Genomic DNA, 16,362 nt, shown 5'->3' with positions numbered 1-16,362 from the left:
TGTGTTTAACTCGGCTCAAGCCTAAAGAGGTAATTGTGCCAAGATACTGTAAATTAGATCAATAATAATAAAATTACCAGAAATATTAACAATATGTGTAAGGTGCTAATTTAAAGATTACTGGGGGAAAAAAAAATAAAACGTGCATGTGTGTGACTTACATCAATTTCCGTTTAGAAAATGTAATCACAGCTTTATTGTGTATGATATATCACAGCAGTAAATAAATAAAAAAGCTTGATTAAAAAGGGAAGTTGTGTCCGCGGAACGTTCGCGCTTCGCTGTTTGTTTTCCGCGGGCTGTTGTTGCTGGTACACCATTCCCAGCTTTGAACAGAACCGGCAGATTTTGTAACTTAATAGTTATTAAGTTTGAAAATGGAGAGAAGTTAAGAAGGAACCGAGACTTGAACGCGTTGCTAACGGTTAGCATTAAATAAATAAAAAAAGCTCAACTCGAGCAGCGGGTCAAATAAAACTCCGCAGTGAAGATTAACAGTCTCTACCTTGGCTTTTGATCCTTTACTGGGACTGTCCAACGCTCAGAGGAGCGGGGAAGCAGGCACAGACCAGCGGAACAACACAACTGGTGAGTTAAATGTGAGACAGAGACACGATGAGAGGCCGGACTCTGCTGAAGCTGTGGACCTCAGGAAGGACCAGACTTCACGAAGGTGAGCCCTGACTGTACGAACCTCACTCAAAATCTAGTCAATTTTAAGTTTTGTAAGGAATGTGCTGGCAAAACTCCACTCCTGTTAAAAAACATGCCACTTTTTGGTTAAACCCAATCTACTCTTTAGTTCGGCACATGTGTAAATATAATGACTATTATAAAACTTGGAGATAAACTGTGTTTGTCTTTGATGAGCATTGACCTGTTACATAAGATTAGTTTAACCCTCTAATGGATTAGTTCCATTTAGCTCCATGCATGTTGTGGCTGCACATACTGTACATTTCTGCTTGTTTCTGCAGGCCTTGGTGTGTGTGGAAAGGCTTTTTACTCTTCCACTTGTCCAAAAGTGTGTGTTGTTGGAGGTGGTCCGGCTGGTTTCTACACGGCACAGCATCTTATCAAGGTGTGTATTTCTTGTTGAGATAGGAGATTACAGGGATTACATGTCTTTATTCAAATAAACTGAACAGCGCTTGCAAAACAAATTCATATTTGACTGTATAAGTATTACAGGATCTGGGTTTGCATGTAAAGTGCAGCTGATAAATGTGTGCAAAACACCAAAAGTAAGTAAGATAGTTGTAAGATCAAAATGATTTTATGTTGATATTTATTAACTATTTGGTTAGTAAAATATTATTAATTTAACTGGGGAAAAGGTCATTTTGCTGTGAACTCACACAGATAAGATAAAATGGGTCAAGTCATGCTTTGGCTGCAGATATAATTCTGCAGGAACATCAGGAATCAGATCAAGAGGTTTAATTCAGTTTAATAAAAACAGGTGAGCTAGATGGTACAAAAAAGGTCAGAATGACCCTTTCCCTAATTCCAGAGAGGGTGAGAAGTTCAGTTATCAGGAGAGACTCGGAGTAGAACCGCTGCTCCTTCACATTGAGAGGAGCCATTTGAGGTGGTTCAGGCATCTGGTAAGGATGTTCACTGGGTGCTTCCATAGGGAGGTGCTTCGGGCATGTTTGACTGGGAGGAGACTCCGGGGAAGACCCAGGACATGCTGGAGAGACTATGTCTCTCAGTTGGTCTGGGAATGCCTTGGAGTCCTCCCAGAAGAGCTGGAAGAGGCAGGAGAGATGTCTGGACCTCCCTGCTCAAGATGCTGCCCCCGATTGGGTTTTCATGAGCTGTATGCCATAATCATCAGTATTAAAACAATTAAAGACCTGAAATATTTCAGTTGGTGTGCAATGAATCTGAAATATAGGAAAGTTTCATTTTTATCATTACATTATGGAAAATAATGACCTTTATCACAATATGCTAATTTTTTGAGAAGGACCTGTATTGTCCTAAAGTAACCATACCATACCATACCACTTTATTTATAAAGCACTTAAAACAGCAACAAGGCCAACCAAAGTGCTGTACAGACAAAACAACAGGTAACACACAAAGCAAAATACAAAATGAGGTAAATCAGAATATAGACAAAAACGATGCAGATAATGACGACAAACCAGTGTAGAGCATACAGGATCTCAAAACAGATCATCTGGTGTTGAAAGCTATTGAATAGTAGTGAGTTTTTAAACGGGATTTGAAAACCGAGAGGGAGGGGGCCTGTCTGACAAACAGAGGTAACTCATTCCAGAGTCTTGGTCCTGCTACAGAGAAGGCCCTGTCACCTCTGCGCTTAAGACGAGTTCCTGGAACTGTGAGGAGAAACTGGTCCGCTGACCTCAGGGGGCGTGGTGGAACATACGATTGTAGCAAATCATAGAGATGGGGGGGGGGACACTGTTCAGTGATTTGTAGACATACATGAGTATTTTGAACTGGATTCGAAAGTGAACCGGTAACCAGTGCAGGGAGGCCAAAACTGGTGTAATGTGCTCTCTTTTGCCTGTGCTGGTTAAAAATCGGGCTGCTGCATCCTGGACCAGTTGTAGTCGTGCAATGGAGGTCTGACTGATACCAAACAGGAGTGAATTGCAGTAATCAAGCCTAGATGTAATGAATGCATGTATTACTGTCTCCAGGTTATTTTTAGACAATATGGGCTTCAGTTTAGACAGCCGCCTCAGTTGGAAGAAGCATGATTTAACAATCATGTTTACATGATTGTTAAGTTTCAGGGAAGGGTCCATTATCACTCCTAGGTTAGTGACTCTTTGTTTTTCTGACAGGGTTAGAGCGGAGAGGTCGATGCAGTGGTTTGTGATTGTGTCGTTGGGAGGGAACAACATGACTTCAGAATTCTTTTCATTGAAACTCAAGAAATTTAAAGCCATCCAGTCTTTGATGTCAGCCAGGCAGTCGAGCAGCGGTTGAATAGAGCATGTACCATTGTGTCTTAGGGGGAAGTAAATTTGACAGTCATCGGCGTAGAAGTAGAAGGGCATGTTGTGTTTCCGGAAAATAGCACCAAGCGGCAGCAGGTATAAAGAGAATAGGAGGGGACCCAGGATGGACCCCTGCGGAACCCCCCATTTAAGCTCTGCCTCTGCGAAACTAAAATCCTTGATGGAGATACAAAAAGGATCTGTCAGTGAGGTAAGATCTGAACCAATTGAGGGCTGATCCTGTGACGCCCACCCACTGCTCCAACCTAGCAATGAGGATCTCATGGTCGATGGTGTTAAAGGCGGCTGTGAGGTCCAACAGGACAAGCAGCACAGAATCACTGGTATCTGTGGATATGAGGATGTCGTTAAAGACCTTCAGCAGGGCAGTTTCAGTGCTGTGGAGAGGTTTAAAGCCAGATTGGAATAGCTCTAAAATGGTGTGACCCTCCAGGAAGCACTTCAACTGGGACTCAACTATTTTCTCCAGTACTTTTGAAACAAATGGGAGTTTGGAGGCTGGCCGGAAGTTGGACATGACTGAGGGGTCAAGGTTTGGTTTTTTCAGGAGAGGCTGAACAGCAGCATGTTTAAAGGATTTTGGCACCACGCCAGTGGATAAACTACTGTTTACTATATCAAGAATGGACGGACCTAGAGTTGGACAAACCTCCTTTAGTAGTCGAGGGGGGACCACATCAAAGGGGGAGCCAGAAGGTTTCAAGCTGCACATGACCTGCTCTAGAGAAGATAGAGTGATGGGTTCAAAATGGTCAAAAGGAGCTACAGATTGAGGTGGGATGGATGGGTCATGAGTTGGAGGGGAAATGAGAGCCCTGGTGGTCGCAATTTTTTCCAAAAAGAAATGTAGGAAGTTGTCGCACAGCTCAGTCGAGGCTTCCAGAGGTGAAGGTTCAGTGAAGTGGAGAACAGAGTTTAGGGTAGAGAAGAGAACACGTGGGTTGCGAGAGTGTGAGGTAATTATATCAGAAAAGTATTTGAATTTAGCAGCTTTCACTGCTTTCTGATAACGGCGCCAACTCTAAGTATTTGAAAAGAGACCTGCAGCCTGTCTTTCCTCCACTTGCGCTCCGCCCTCCTACATTGCTGCCTAACGGCCTTGGTGACGTCACTCAGCCAAGGTTCTGCTCTCAGTTTTGATTTTCTAGTTTTAACAGGCGCAACATGATCCAGAGTCTTTAAGCAGACAGAGTTGAACTGGGATGTCAGCTCCTCAGTGGTGGAGAGAAACACTGGGGGCTGAATGATCATTTCAGAGTTATAAACATCTGTGAAACGTGTGGCAGTGATATGGTTAATATCCCGGGTACTACGTGCAAGAATGCACGACTTGGGAGTTAGATGGGGGAGGGTGAACTCAAACTGGACCAGCATGTGGTCTGAAAAAATATTATCACCAATAACAAGATTACTAACAGTCACATCATGAGTTAAAACAAGGTCCAGTGTTTGTCCGCGCTCTATGGGACCGTTTACATGCTGAGTTGAATTAAATGAGTCCAATAAATATCACAATGCCAGGGCAGAAAGACATCAGCAGTGGCCTCAGAGCAACAGCTGTTCCTGCTCATTAACTTGGGATGAGTTAAAGGTCAATTCTAATCAAACTTGGACTTCTACAGAGAGATCAATTATTTACGAGTTGAAAACATTTAACATGGCTGCCAATTTTACCAGGAATGGATAACCTAGTAAATTCACCCAAAGGTCAGACCATGCACTACAGATGAGCATCTTTAGGCCTCTGTTAGCAGGGTAAAGGCTGTGAAGCTTGGACCAAACTTAGTCACGATGCAACAGAACAAGGATCCTGAACGCAGCAGCTGATCTCCCAACAGAGTGGAAGAATAAAAAAGATGAACGTGTTGTCCAGTCAAAGTCTGAACCGCAACCTGAACAAAACGTTGCACCGAACAGAAACTACTGTCTGCAAACATCAGTGAACTGAAGCTGTTTTTTTCATAACTTTATGAGGAAAATCTTGTGAACAAAGATAGATGAATATTGTTTTTCCTTTTGTAATTGCTCTGTTGTACAGCACTCCTTTAAAAAGGCTTTAACTAAACCATGACAGATGTTAAAAGTGCAGGAGTCTTATCTTGCGTTAATGTTCCGGTTACTTGAGTGGAGCTGCAGGATGTTTCTTGTTCTGCTCTTCAGGTCGTATCTCATGCAAGCATCTGTGCAACACATCACTGAGCTGCAGCGGCTGAAGTTGAGTCAGCTCTGCAGTGATTGGTTAATAACGCATCAAGAGCGCTCTTTGTTTTCATCATGTGTTCATTTAAACATTGAAAAGGTAGCAATTTTTTTTTCTTCATTTATTTAGCCTTTATTTATACAGGTAGTCTCATTGAGCCACGAGAACTCATTTTCAAGAGAGACCTGACTCATTGGCTTCTAACATCCAGATGACCGATGGTCATGGGAAACCAACAATAATCCTTCTCTTGGTTCCAAGATGTGTAACAAAAATAGTCCAGTTTGTCCTAAAACTATTTAAATTCAACTTTAAGCGTACAAAACAGCACAACAGATTCCACCGTTCATTGTTCATTAAATGTAATCCCCAATGAAGACACAATGGAAAAGCTGTGTTTATAAAAAACTAAGTCCATTCTTGCAGCTTCCGTAGCATTTAGGAGGTTCAGCTGCAGCCAGGAGCTGCCGATTGAATGTTTTCATTAACTGATCATCGCCTCTTTAAAAGAGGAGCTTTGTTGATTTGCTGCTCTGGAGCAGACGGGTGTGTTAACACGGCGCCAAGAGCGAAAGTTCAAGTTCAAGAATCTTTATTAGCCCCAAGGAGCAATTAGTTTCACAATCAGTAGGCTCATAAAACATCCATACTATACTGTTATTTTAATGTCTCAGTGTTCATTGAAAAACCTGATCTCTACAGGGATGAATGAGTTTTTCAGTCTGTTCGTTCTACATCTGGGCAGCAGATACCTGGATTTATTTATTAACCAGGCAAATCCCATTGAGATCACAGATCTCTTCTGCAAGAGAGGCCTGGGCCTGAAGGCAGCCTAACATGTATGTTTTTGGATGGAATCAACCTGAACTCTCCATGGAGTGGACGATCAGGATCTGCCAGAATCAGCCTGGCCTTGTAAACTGGCCTCACCTTGTATAGGTCAGTGATGTTCTGTTCCAGCAGTTTTGCTGCACATCCTGACAATCCCTGAGAGTTTGTTCCTGTTTTTGGTTATTATTGAAGGCTGCTCTTCCATTCGTTCATCATTTCACAAGTGGAAGGTTAACCTTCAGCTGTCAGACGATGTCCTCACATTTCTCTCTGGAGTCCTTTAATTTGTTTAAGCCTTGAACAGAGGAGTTCATGGTCTGCTCAACAACTGCAAGGAGCCCATGTACACAAGCCCAAATCATCCCTCCTTCACCATGCTGACAGCTGCATCATCCCCTTCAGATGTCTACCTGTACCTTAAGGAATCCTTAAAATTCACAGAAACATCCGTAGTGCGCTCACACGACACAAATTTTATTCACAGCACAAATATGTTGAATGTAGATATCACATTATGGAGGTAAGACCCAGTGAGAACCAGACTGAGGGTAAACAGTCCCACCTGAAATAAGGTTTACATTGATTTAGTTACAGTGAGTATATTTCCATCTTGTCTTAATGTGTAGCTGTATTTGACCACTTTCAGCCCAACTTGTCTTTTTTGGAGCATCTAATGTGCAGCATGAATTTATCTGGTTCCCCCTTTGATGTTGTCCCCCCTCAACTTCTAAAGGAACATTTCCTATTCTGGGCCCCTCTATTCTCTCTATTGTGAATAGCAGTCTATCCTCAGGTGTGGTGCCAAAAGTTTGCTGGTGTTCAGCCTCTACTGAAAAAACCTAGCCTTGACCCCTCAGTGGTGTCCAGCTTTAAGCCTGTCTCTAGACTCCCATTTGTTTCCAAATTACTGGGGAAAAAAAAGCTGATTTCCAGTTAAAATGTTTCCTGGAGGATCTCTCTATTTTAGAGGTGTTTCAAGTCATCAGATCTCTCCACAGCACTGAGACTGTTCTATTGAGTGTTTTAGTGATATAATGATTTAATGATGTAAAAGGCTGGTTGGCTGTGAACTTCTTAAAGTTTAATGAGGAAAGACTGAGGTGATGGTCTTTGGAAGCTCCACTGAGACTCCCAATGTAGATGTTGGGTCCTTGGCCCAGTATATCAGGCCAACTTTTACAAACTTGGGTGAAAGTCGATGCTGGACTAAAGTTAGAAAATCATGCAGTTGTTAAATCTTTTTTTTCTATCTGAGGCAGCTGGCTAAAGTAAAGCTGATTCTTTGTCAGTGGCATTTTGAAACAGTAATCCACACCTTTGTGACCACTCAGCTGGATTACTGTAAAACACTATACAGGAATCAGTGACTCGTGTATCTCTCAGCTTCAGAGGGTACAGAACGCTACTGCACGGCTTTTAAGTGGCACATGAAAGTTTGACCACATTTCTCCTGTTTTAGCCTTCCTGCACTGGCTACCCGTACATTCCAGGATTCATTTTAAAATTATTTCATTTGCTTTTAAAACTCTTAATGGACTTGCTCCGCCCTGTCTGTCCGAGTTGCTGCATCCATACACACCCTCTCGATCCCTCAGGTCATGTGATCAGCTGCTCCTGAGTGTGCCGAAGACAAAGTGTAAGCTCAGAGGAGACCGTGCTGTGGCAGCTCCTACACTGTGGAACAACCTTCCCTTGAACATCAGACAGGCCTCTTCCCTGTCTGTTTTTAAATCCTTTCTTAAAAGCCATCTCTTCTCCCTGGCCTTTGACACCATCTGAAATGTTGACTTTTAATCATTTTTGATAGTTTTTTTATTATCTGACTATATGATAGCTTTATTATGTGTACAGCACTTTTATCCTGTGGGTGTTTAAAGTGCTCTATAAATTAAGTTGGTATGGTATGGTATGGTATGTTTTCCTAGCCACAGATGCAGGTGACTCTGTGCTGCTTGTCCTTTTGAACCTTACATCTGCTTTTGACACCATTGACCATGATATCCTCATTTCTAGGCTGGAGCAGTGGGAGGGCATCACAGGGACGGCCCTTAAATGGTTTACGTCCTACTCTGACAGAACCTTTTGTGTCATCAAGGATTTTATTTCAGGGGTATCGCAGGGATCCATCTTCGGTCCTCTTCTCTTTTCTTTATACCTGCTGCCACTAGGTGCTATTTTTTGTAAACAGAACATACCGGTTCATTTTTACGCTGATGACTGTCAAATTTACTTCCCTCTGAAGCACACTGGTGCACACTCTTATCAAATCTCATCTTGACTGCCTGGTTGACATCAGGGACTGGATGGCTTTAAATTTCTTAAACTTTAATGAGAAAAACAGAAATCATGTTGTTTCCACCTAATGGCACAATCGGGAACCACTGTATCAACCTTTCCTCTCTAGCCCCGTTAGAGAAACAAGTGGTCACTAATCTGGGAGTGAAAATGGACCCTTGCTTGAAACTTTTTCATTCCTTCATTCAACCTTTATTTATACAGTTTAGTCTCATTGAGCCTCGAGCACTCATTTACAAGAGAGACCTGTTTTAAACAAAGAACATAGACAAGGTACAGACAACATATAAAAGTATATAAAATGAAAAGTAAATAGAAGAAATTATAAATAAAAAACTAAACAAAAACAGCTACATTATAAAGGAGTGTAAAATACTAAAAACAGGAACATGTCTGCATTGGTTTTTGCCATGTGATTAACAGTCATGTAAACATGATTGTTAAATCCTGTTTTTTTCAGTTGAGCCCACAGTCTAAATTGGAGACAATATTTTCCTAAAGTAACCTTGAGACAGTGATCCATGCATTCATAACATCCAGGCTCGATTACTGTAATGTGCTTCTTTTTGGAATCAGTCAGACCTCTATTGCATGACTACAAATGGTCCAACATGCTGCAGCCTGATTTTTAACTGGTACAGGCAAAAGAGAGCACATTCCTCCAGTTCTGGCCTCTCTTGACTGGCTCCCAGTTCACATTCGAATTCATTTTAAAATCTCCTGATGCATGCTCAACAATCCAGGTAGAAACATCTAAAATAGTTAAGTCTGGTCCTCTGGATAGGTTCAAAAACCAAATAATTGTAGAAACGTTTCGTCTTTCATCCGAAAGACTTCTTCAGTCTGCTTCTTCAAACTGAATAAGTCTTTCTGATGAAAGATGAAACATTTCTACAATTATTCGTTTTTTGAACCTATCCAAAGGACCAGACTTAACTTTTTTAAGATCATTTTAAAATACCTCCTGTATGTTTTTAAATCTCTGAACAGTTCTGCCCCATCCTATCTCACTGATCTGCTGCAGCCATATGTGCCACATCGCTCTCTGAGGTCAGATCAGATGCTTTATTGGTTCCAGGCACTCCTTCTAAGCTCAGAGGTGACAGGTTCTTCTCTGTTGCAGGTCCAAAACTGTTGAATGAGTTACCACTGCATGTCAGACAGACTCCCTCTCTCACTGTTTTTACGTCTCGTTTAAAAACTCACTTTTATTCCCTGACTTTTGACACTGAGTGAGCTGATTTTAACTTGTCTGTTTTCTATAATGTTAGTTATTTAGTTCTTATCTTTACCTAGTTGAATCTATGTTTTTTGGCTGTGTCCTTTGCTTGTTTGTTTCTGCTGTACAGCACTTTGGTTGGCCTTGTTGCTGTTTTAAGTGCTTTATAAATAAAATGGTATGGTATTTAACAGTGCTATTTACAAGGAAGCCTGGAACACCTGAGGAGGGAGGAAATAGGGTGAGTCAAGGACAATAGGAGAACATTTGGTGAGTCTCAGGTTGTTGAACTCTTACTGGATGGTGGAGACCTCGGCACGTTGAGAAGAGAGTAAGTGATTCCAGGCAGAGGTAAGTTGCAGGGCTTGTGGTGGAATGGCGGCTGAGCAGCTGAAGGTAAGTACGGTTGCTTTGCTGGCACAAGGAAGTAGATGAGGGATCCAGGGTAGGAGACTCATGAGGCATGCTGTAGGAGCACAAGGAGAAAACGAGGTGAGTATTAATCTTTAGTTAACAAACCAATAGAAGGCTGAAAGCAACCACCAATAGGTATGCAATGCTCCAGCAAGGAAGGGAGCTCCTTCCAGAGCAGTCCTTTCTACTCCTGGAGCTTGTTAGGAGGATCACCCACAGCTGCTGCTCATTCGTGCTGCCCAGGAACCGGGGGGAAAAGCTGAATCCCTTCTGTGGATATATAGAATTATTTGCGAGCATAATTATTCCAATAATGTGGGGAGTGGTGGCACAGAGGTTAGAAGATGGGCCTGTGATTGGAAAGTTGCAGGTTCAACTCCCGGTACCGTCAACAACAAAATGTGGGTGGAAAAGGTGGAACACCCACATCTTCCTCCACCCTTATTTGCCCCACTCTGGGCCCCTGAGCAAGGCCCTTAACCCCCACCATCTGCTCCCTAAACAGGTCTCTCTTGAAAATGAGTTCTCGTGGCTCAATGAGACTACCTGGATAAATAAAGGGTAAATGAAAAATAAATTAAATGTCTCCTTCCATTCAGGAATACACCTCCAACCGTATTTCATTCTCTTCCTATGAGATCCCTTTTTCCTCTCCACACCACAGCTCTATTGAAAGTACCTCAGATAGAAGAAACCACTGCTCACAGTTGTAGAAACATTCTAATAATGGCTTTTGGAGTTTGAAATTTCTGATACTCCGTTACTCGAGATTCAGGGATTAATATAGTATCAGACGTGTGGTTCTTTGTTTGCACCATGTGTTTGTGTGAGTTTATCATGATCAGGCAATGCTGCTTCATAAAAACAGGACTGCTAGATGTAAAATAAATTTGAAGCCGAGCGTTTGAAAAATCCACAAGACTTTCTCTGTACGATTGAAGTCGTGAAAAATGGGGGGAAATCTCGAATTTCCAGACATTCTGTAAGAGTTGACATGTGTGCATCTGGTGGGAGATCTGCATCAAATCTGAAGGATTCTTGATGAAACTGTACAAATGTTATTTTTAAAGAAAAGAAAAGAGGTTTTCTCCTGCAGCTCGTCTAAATAATCCAGTCCTGTTCAGTCTTTTTCAAAATGACCCGTGATGACTATAGCTTACTAACTGAGGCCTGTGGAGTCTTACGGTCTGACCGCAGGGTGAGTTTGCTGACTTGTCCACTTTGGGGAGGACCGGCAGCTGTCTTAAGTGTTCTCCACTTGTGAATACTGTTTCTCCCTGTAGAACAATGGACTCCAAACTGGAAATGACCGTCAAGCCTCAGATTAGAACATGTGATCAAACATCGTTGGTGTGAGCAGATATTCCTAAACCCTGTGGAGTTTGGAAAAATGGACTTAGTTTTTGTCTCTGACCTCAGATGAGCAAATATGTTTATTTCCTAACCCGAGGATATACTAAAAGCTTAAATATAATACGTGTCAGGTTGTTGGGGGGGACTTCCTGTCTTTAGGAGACCTGCCTTTCACACACTAGTCATCTGCTGTGGACATCCTGTCACCATGAAAACCTGGCCACAACCTTTCATTTGTCTGTCTGTTAGTAAAATATTTCCTAAACCACTGCACATATTTTAACAGTACTCTTAGAGTAGCTATCAACTAGTAATAATCAACCAGATTCAAGATGGCTGCCACAGCTAATCCACCTCAGCTGACATAAACGTGACCTTACTCATTTAATTTTAAATATACTGAGCTAAACTTTGATGTGGTTGTAGCTGAGAGTTGTCCCCGTTGCATCTGTTGAGCTCTATATTTATGAGGAGAATATGTGCTGAGCCTCTGAATATTTGCAGCTGTACGTGTTTTGTGTCCCTTTAGGCTCGTCAAGCTGTTGAAGTGGACATTTTCGAGCGGCTGCCTGTCCCGTTTGGACTGGTCCGGTTTGGAGTGGCCCCCGATCATCCTGAAGTCAAGGTGTCGTCTCCTCCCTCGGATATGTTGAATTTCTTGAAAACCTTCTCTTTCAAAACAAAAAAACACATTTTGTTGCTTTATCATCCTCCATGACCTCGGATGCACTCAGTAGTGGTTCCTGTTGATGCAGGGGTTGTAACAGAACGTAGCTGGAGGTTCTGGAGAATGAGAACACCTCCCACACACAGAGGTTTCTGATGTACTTCAGTTTCACTCAGACTGATCAGTCACAGCTTGCACAAAAGTGAAATTGCTGGACGAGGAAATGTTTTAGTGAACTAACAGGATGTCTGTCAGTGAAGCATGAAAAACATTTTTTTTATGTTTTTTTACCACACGCTATGAAATATTATGTAAACACATTAGGTTTTAAGCAGGAGGATAACAATGACCCTGTGAAACTATGTGTTAATCTTTTTAACTTATCTAAATGTTTATTTTGCTTCTGGTTTTCCTCGTACTGTAAACTCAGTCTGATCTTAATCGCAACCAACGTGATTATAATCGTGCAACATCGGAGGATAATTTCCTTCTTCCAGTAGATTCTAATAAAATTAGGCTTTTTATTAGTCATTTCTTAACAACAAAACCTAAAAACATAATACTGTAGATGCATGTCTAAAAGTGCAGCTGTATTATAATTGATCATAAATGAACATTTTTATTCACTGCTAACTTTGCAAGTTTACTCGCCACGAACAGTATCTAACGTTGTGTCGTTTTATTATCAGAAAGAGTCCGAGAATAAACAAAAACCCAGGAAAAGCATGTTTCTTTCTGCTAACTTCAAATTTTTTCTGCTAATTTTTGTTGGAGAAAAATGTTCTCACTTTAACCAACAATGTTCAGTCAGATCATCTGGATGGTTCCTTTTTGTCTGAGACGTTTCGTCCTTCTTCCGACGGACTTCTTCAGTCTTATCACCAGCAAACTGTTTTTTGTTTTTTTTTTGGTCCACTAAGGGAGTTGGTGCTTGTGGGACTCCAGTTTGTTTGTGGCTCCTTGGACTGAAGAAGTCCTTTGGATGAAGGACGAAACGTCTCAGCAAAAGAAAAGAAACCGTCCAGATGACCTGACTGAACATTGATGGATTTTTACCTGGATTCATGAGCATGAACTTTGGTATTCTCACTTTATCTCACGTACTCAAAAGGAGCGATGCTCGGCGACAGGAAAATAATTTTAACTGGTTTTTACTTACAAGGTCAGATTTTCAGGACGAGTTACACAGATGTACAGGAAGTACACACAGATATACAGGAAATACACACAGATATACAGGAAATACACACAGATATACAGGAAGTACACACGGATATACAGGAAGTGCACACAGATATACAGGAAGTGCACACAGATATACAGGAAGTATACACAGATATACAGGAAGTATACACAGATATACAGGAAATACACACAGATATACAGGAAGTACACACAAATACGCAGGAAGTGCACACAGATATACTGGAAATGCACACAGATATACAAGAAGTGCACACAGGTGTCCAGGAAATACACACATACACACAGATAAACAGGAAGTGCAAACAGATATACAGGAAGTGCACACAGATATACAGGAAGTACACACAGATAAACAGGAAGTGCAAACAGATATACAGGAAGTGCAAACAGATATACAGGAAGTACACACAGGTATACAAGAACTGCACACAGATATCCAGGAAGTGCACACAGGTGTCCAGGAAGTGCACACAGGTGTCCAGGAAATACACACAGATAAACAGGAAGTGCAAACGATACACAAGAAGTGCACACAGAAATACAGGAAGTACACACAGATATACAGGAAGTACACACAGATGAACAGGAAGTGCAAACAGATATACAGGAAGTGCAAACAGATATACATAAGGTACACACAGGTATACAGGATATACACACAGATATACATAAAGTACACACAGGTATACAGGATATACACACAGTTATACAGGAAGTACACATGAAGACCAGTCATGAGAATCTGCCCCGAATCGTCTGTGAAGCTTGTTTTTATACTCTGGTCCTTACCTTAAAGCGACAGCTTAACGCCATAGTGGTTAAAAACATCCATAACCTTTGACCAAAAATTCCCTAATAATTGTTGCCTTTTTTCCTGCACATTTTAAAGTGGCCTTTTATTGTGGTCAGTCTAAGGCCCACCTGTGCAGTAAACATGCTGTCTAACCATCACCTTCATATGCCACACCTGTGAGGTGGATGGATCATCTCAGCAAAGGAGAAGTGCTCATTAACAGATTTATACAAACTTGTGAACAATATTTGACAGAAAAAGGTCAGTTGTGTTTATAGAAAAAGTCTTCAGCTCATGAAAAATGGGAGCAAAAATATATTTTTGTTCAGCGTAGTGAGGCGATACATTTTCATAAGTCATTATGATGATAGCTGAAGTAACTTCCTCTGAACTGTGTGTAACAGCAAGAACACAAACTATTCTTTTTTTTATCTTATCAGAACGTCATCAATACTTTCACGCAAACAGCTAAACACTCACGCTGCAGCTTCTACGGCAACGTGAGCGTTGGTAAGGATGTAAGTGTCAGCGAGCTGCAACAAGCCTACCACGCCGTAGTCCTGGTGAGAACACAAAGTCTGCGTGCTCCTCCATGATAAGATCACTTAGATGTAGAACTCGAACTTATGTTCTCTCTTTGTTTTGTCTAAATGGTCTGATAGAGTTATGGGGCAGAGGGAAACCGGCGTATGGGGGTTCCAGGAGAGGACTTGGCTGGTGTGTACTCAGCCAAAGACTTCGTGGGCTGGTACAACGGGGTGCCCAACTGTCAGAAGGTTTGACATCAAATCAGAGAGCGTGAATCAAACATTTTCTCCTGTATTTTCCACTTACCAACGTTTTTCCACATATCTTTGATTCAGCTCAGTCCAGACCTGAGCTGTGACACAGCTGTCGTTCTGGGGCAAGGCAACGTGGCTTTAGATGTCGCCAGAATCCTGCTGTGCCCCGTCGATGCTTTAAAGGTGAGGAACACAAACAAAAAGTGAAAGTAGCACTCCTTGAAGGAATTCGTATCGCTTTCCGTCTCGCATACCAAACTTTGAACATAGTTGGAACAATAAATCAAAGCTTTGCTTTTTTTGCTCGATTTCCTCTTCACCATGACAGGCTGGAGCAATGCCCTCATTACTGTGAACAGGGCTCCTATCTGTCAATCTGTTCCACATAAACAAGATGAACTCCTCTGACTGAGACATTCGTCTCAGACCCAGGAGAAGGATTTCACCTTTTTTTCCACTGAGAATTGTGGCCTCAGACTCCATGTGCCTCACACTTGGCTGTAGACCACCCCAGCGCTCGCTGAAGGTCATGGTCTGCAGACCCCAATAATGGTTGAGACTCTCAGGTTCCAGAACAGGACTCCCTCCTTGACTGGGCCTTGATCCTGTCCACGAATTCCACAACCAGGGTCAGATTTGTCTCTGGTGGAGTCCAACCTGCACCAGGAACAAACTGGACTTTACACCAGAGGACTGCTCTTTTTCTTCCTTTCTTTCTTCTTCTTTCGGCTGCTTCCTTCTTCAGGGGTTGCCACAGTGAACTAACTCACATGAAGACTTGACGATAGTTTTTACGCGGGATCTCCTTCATGACACAACCACAGACCACCGAGCTACCACAGCCCTCTGTGTGGAGCAGAGAGCTGACATCTAGGGCTCCCGGGGGAGCAGATGGTCGGGGTTTAGGGCCTTGCTCAAGGGCCCAGAGTGGGGCAAATGATGGGGAGGCAGGTGTGGCTGTTTCACCTTTCCCACCCACATTTTGATGTTGCCGGTCCGGGGAGTTGAACCAGCGACCTTCTGATCACAAGTCACCTTCTCTAACTTCTGTGCCAGAACTCCCCCAGAGGACTGTAAATACCTTCACATGATTGTACACATACTGGACCACGTATAAAGATATAACAAAAGAAATACAAACCGGATTCCAAAAAATTTGGGCCACTAAACAAATTGTGAATAAAAACTGAATGCAATGATGTGGAGGTGCCAACATCTAATATTTTATTCAGAATAGAACACAAATCACAGATCAAAAGTTGAAACTGAGAGAATGTATAATTTTAAGGGAAAAATCTGTTGTTTCCAAATTTCATGGCATCAACAAATCCCAAAAAAGTTGGGACAAGTCCATTTTTACCACTGTGTGGCATCCCCCCCTTCTTCTTACAACACAACAGACATCTTGGGACATAGGAGACCAGTTTCTCAAGTTTAGAAATAGGAATGCTCTCCCATTCATGTCTAATACAGGCCTCTAACTGTTCAATCGTCTTGGGCCTTCTTTGTCGCACCTTCCTCTTTATGATGCGCCAAATGTTCTCTATAGGTGAAAGATCTGGACTGCAGGCTGGCCATTTCAGTACCCGGATCCTTCTCCTAC

General features: G+C 42.1%; 1 protein-coding gene across 1 annotated transcript in view; it reads left to right on the top strand.

Annotated features, from left to right (window-relative positions):
- The first annotated feature begins 615 nt into the window (after positions 1-615).
- The window catches only part of fdxr (ferredoxin reductase), a 33,842-nt gene continuing 18,095 nt past the window's right edge, over positions 616-16,362 (top strand). Inside the window, exons 1-6 of the mRNA XM_037691603.1 lie at positions 616-673; positions 978-1,081; positions 11,841-11,936; positions 14,418-14,540; positions 14,640-14,753; positions 14,841-14,942. Of these exons, the coding sequence (XP_037547531.1) occupies positions 616-673; positions 978-1,081; positions 11,841-11,936; positions 14,418-14,540; positions 14,640-14,753; positions 14,841-14,942 (597 nt within the window). The remainder of the gene's footprint in view (positions 674-977; positions 1,082-11,840; positions 11,937-14,417; positions 14,541-14,639; positions 14,754-14,840; positions 14,943-16,362) is intronic.

The sequence above is a fragment of the Nematolebias whitei genome, chromosome 17 (assembly GCF_014905685.2).
Source record: "Nematolebias whitei isolate Nwh7 chromosome 17, NemWhi1, whole genome shotgun sequence".
Lineage (NCBI taxonomy): Eukaryota > Metazoa > Chordata > Actinopteri > Cyprinodontiformes > Rivulidae > Nematolebias > Nematolebias whitei.
Note: the sequence above shows the minus strand (reverse complement) of the source record. Positions and strands in the feature narration are given on the sequence as shown.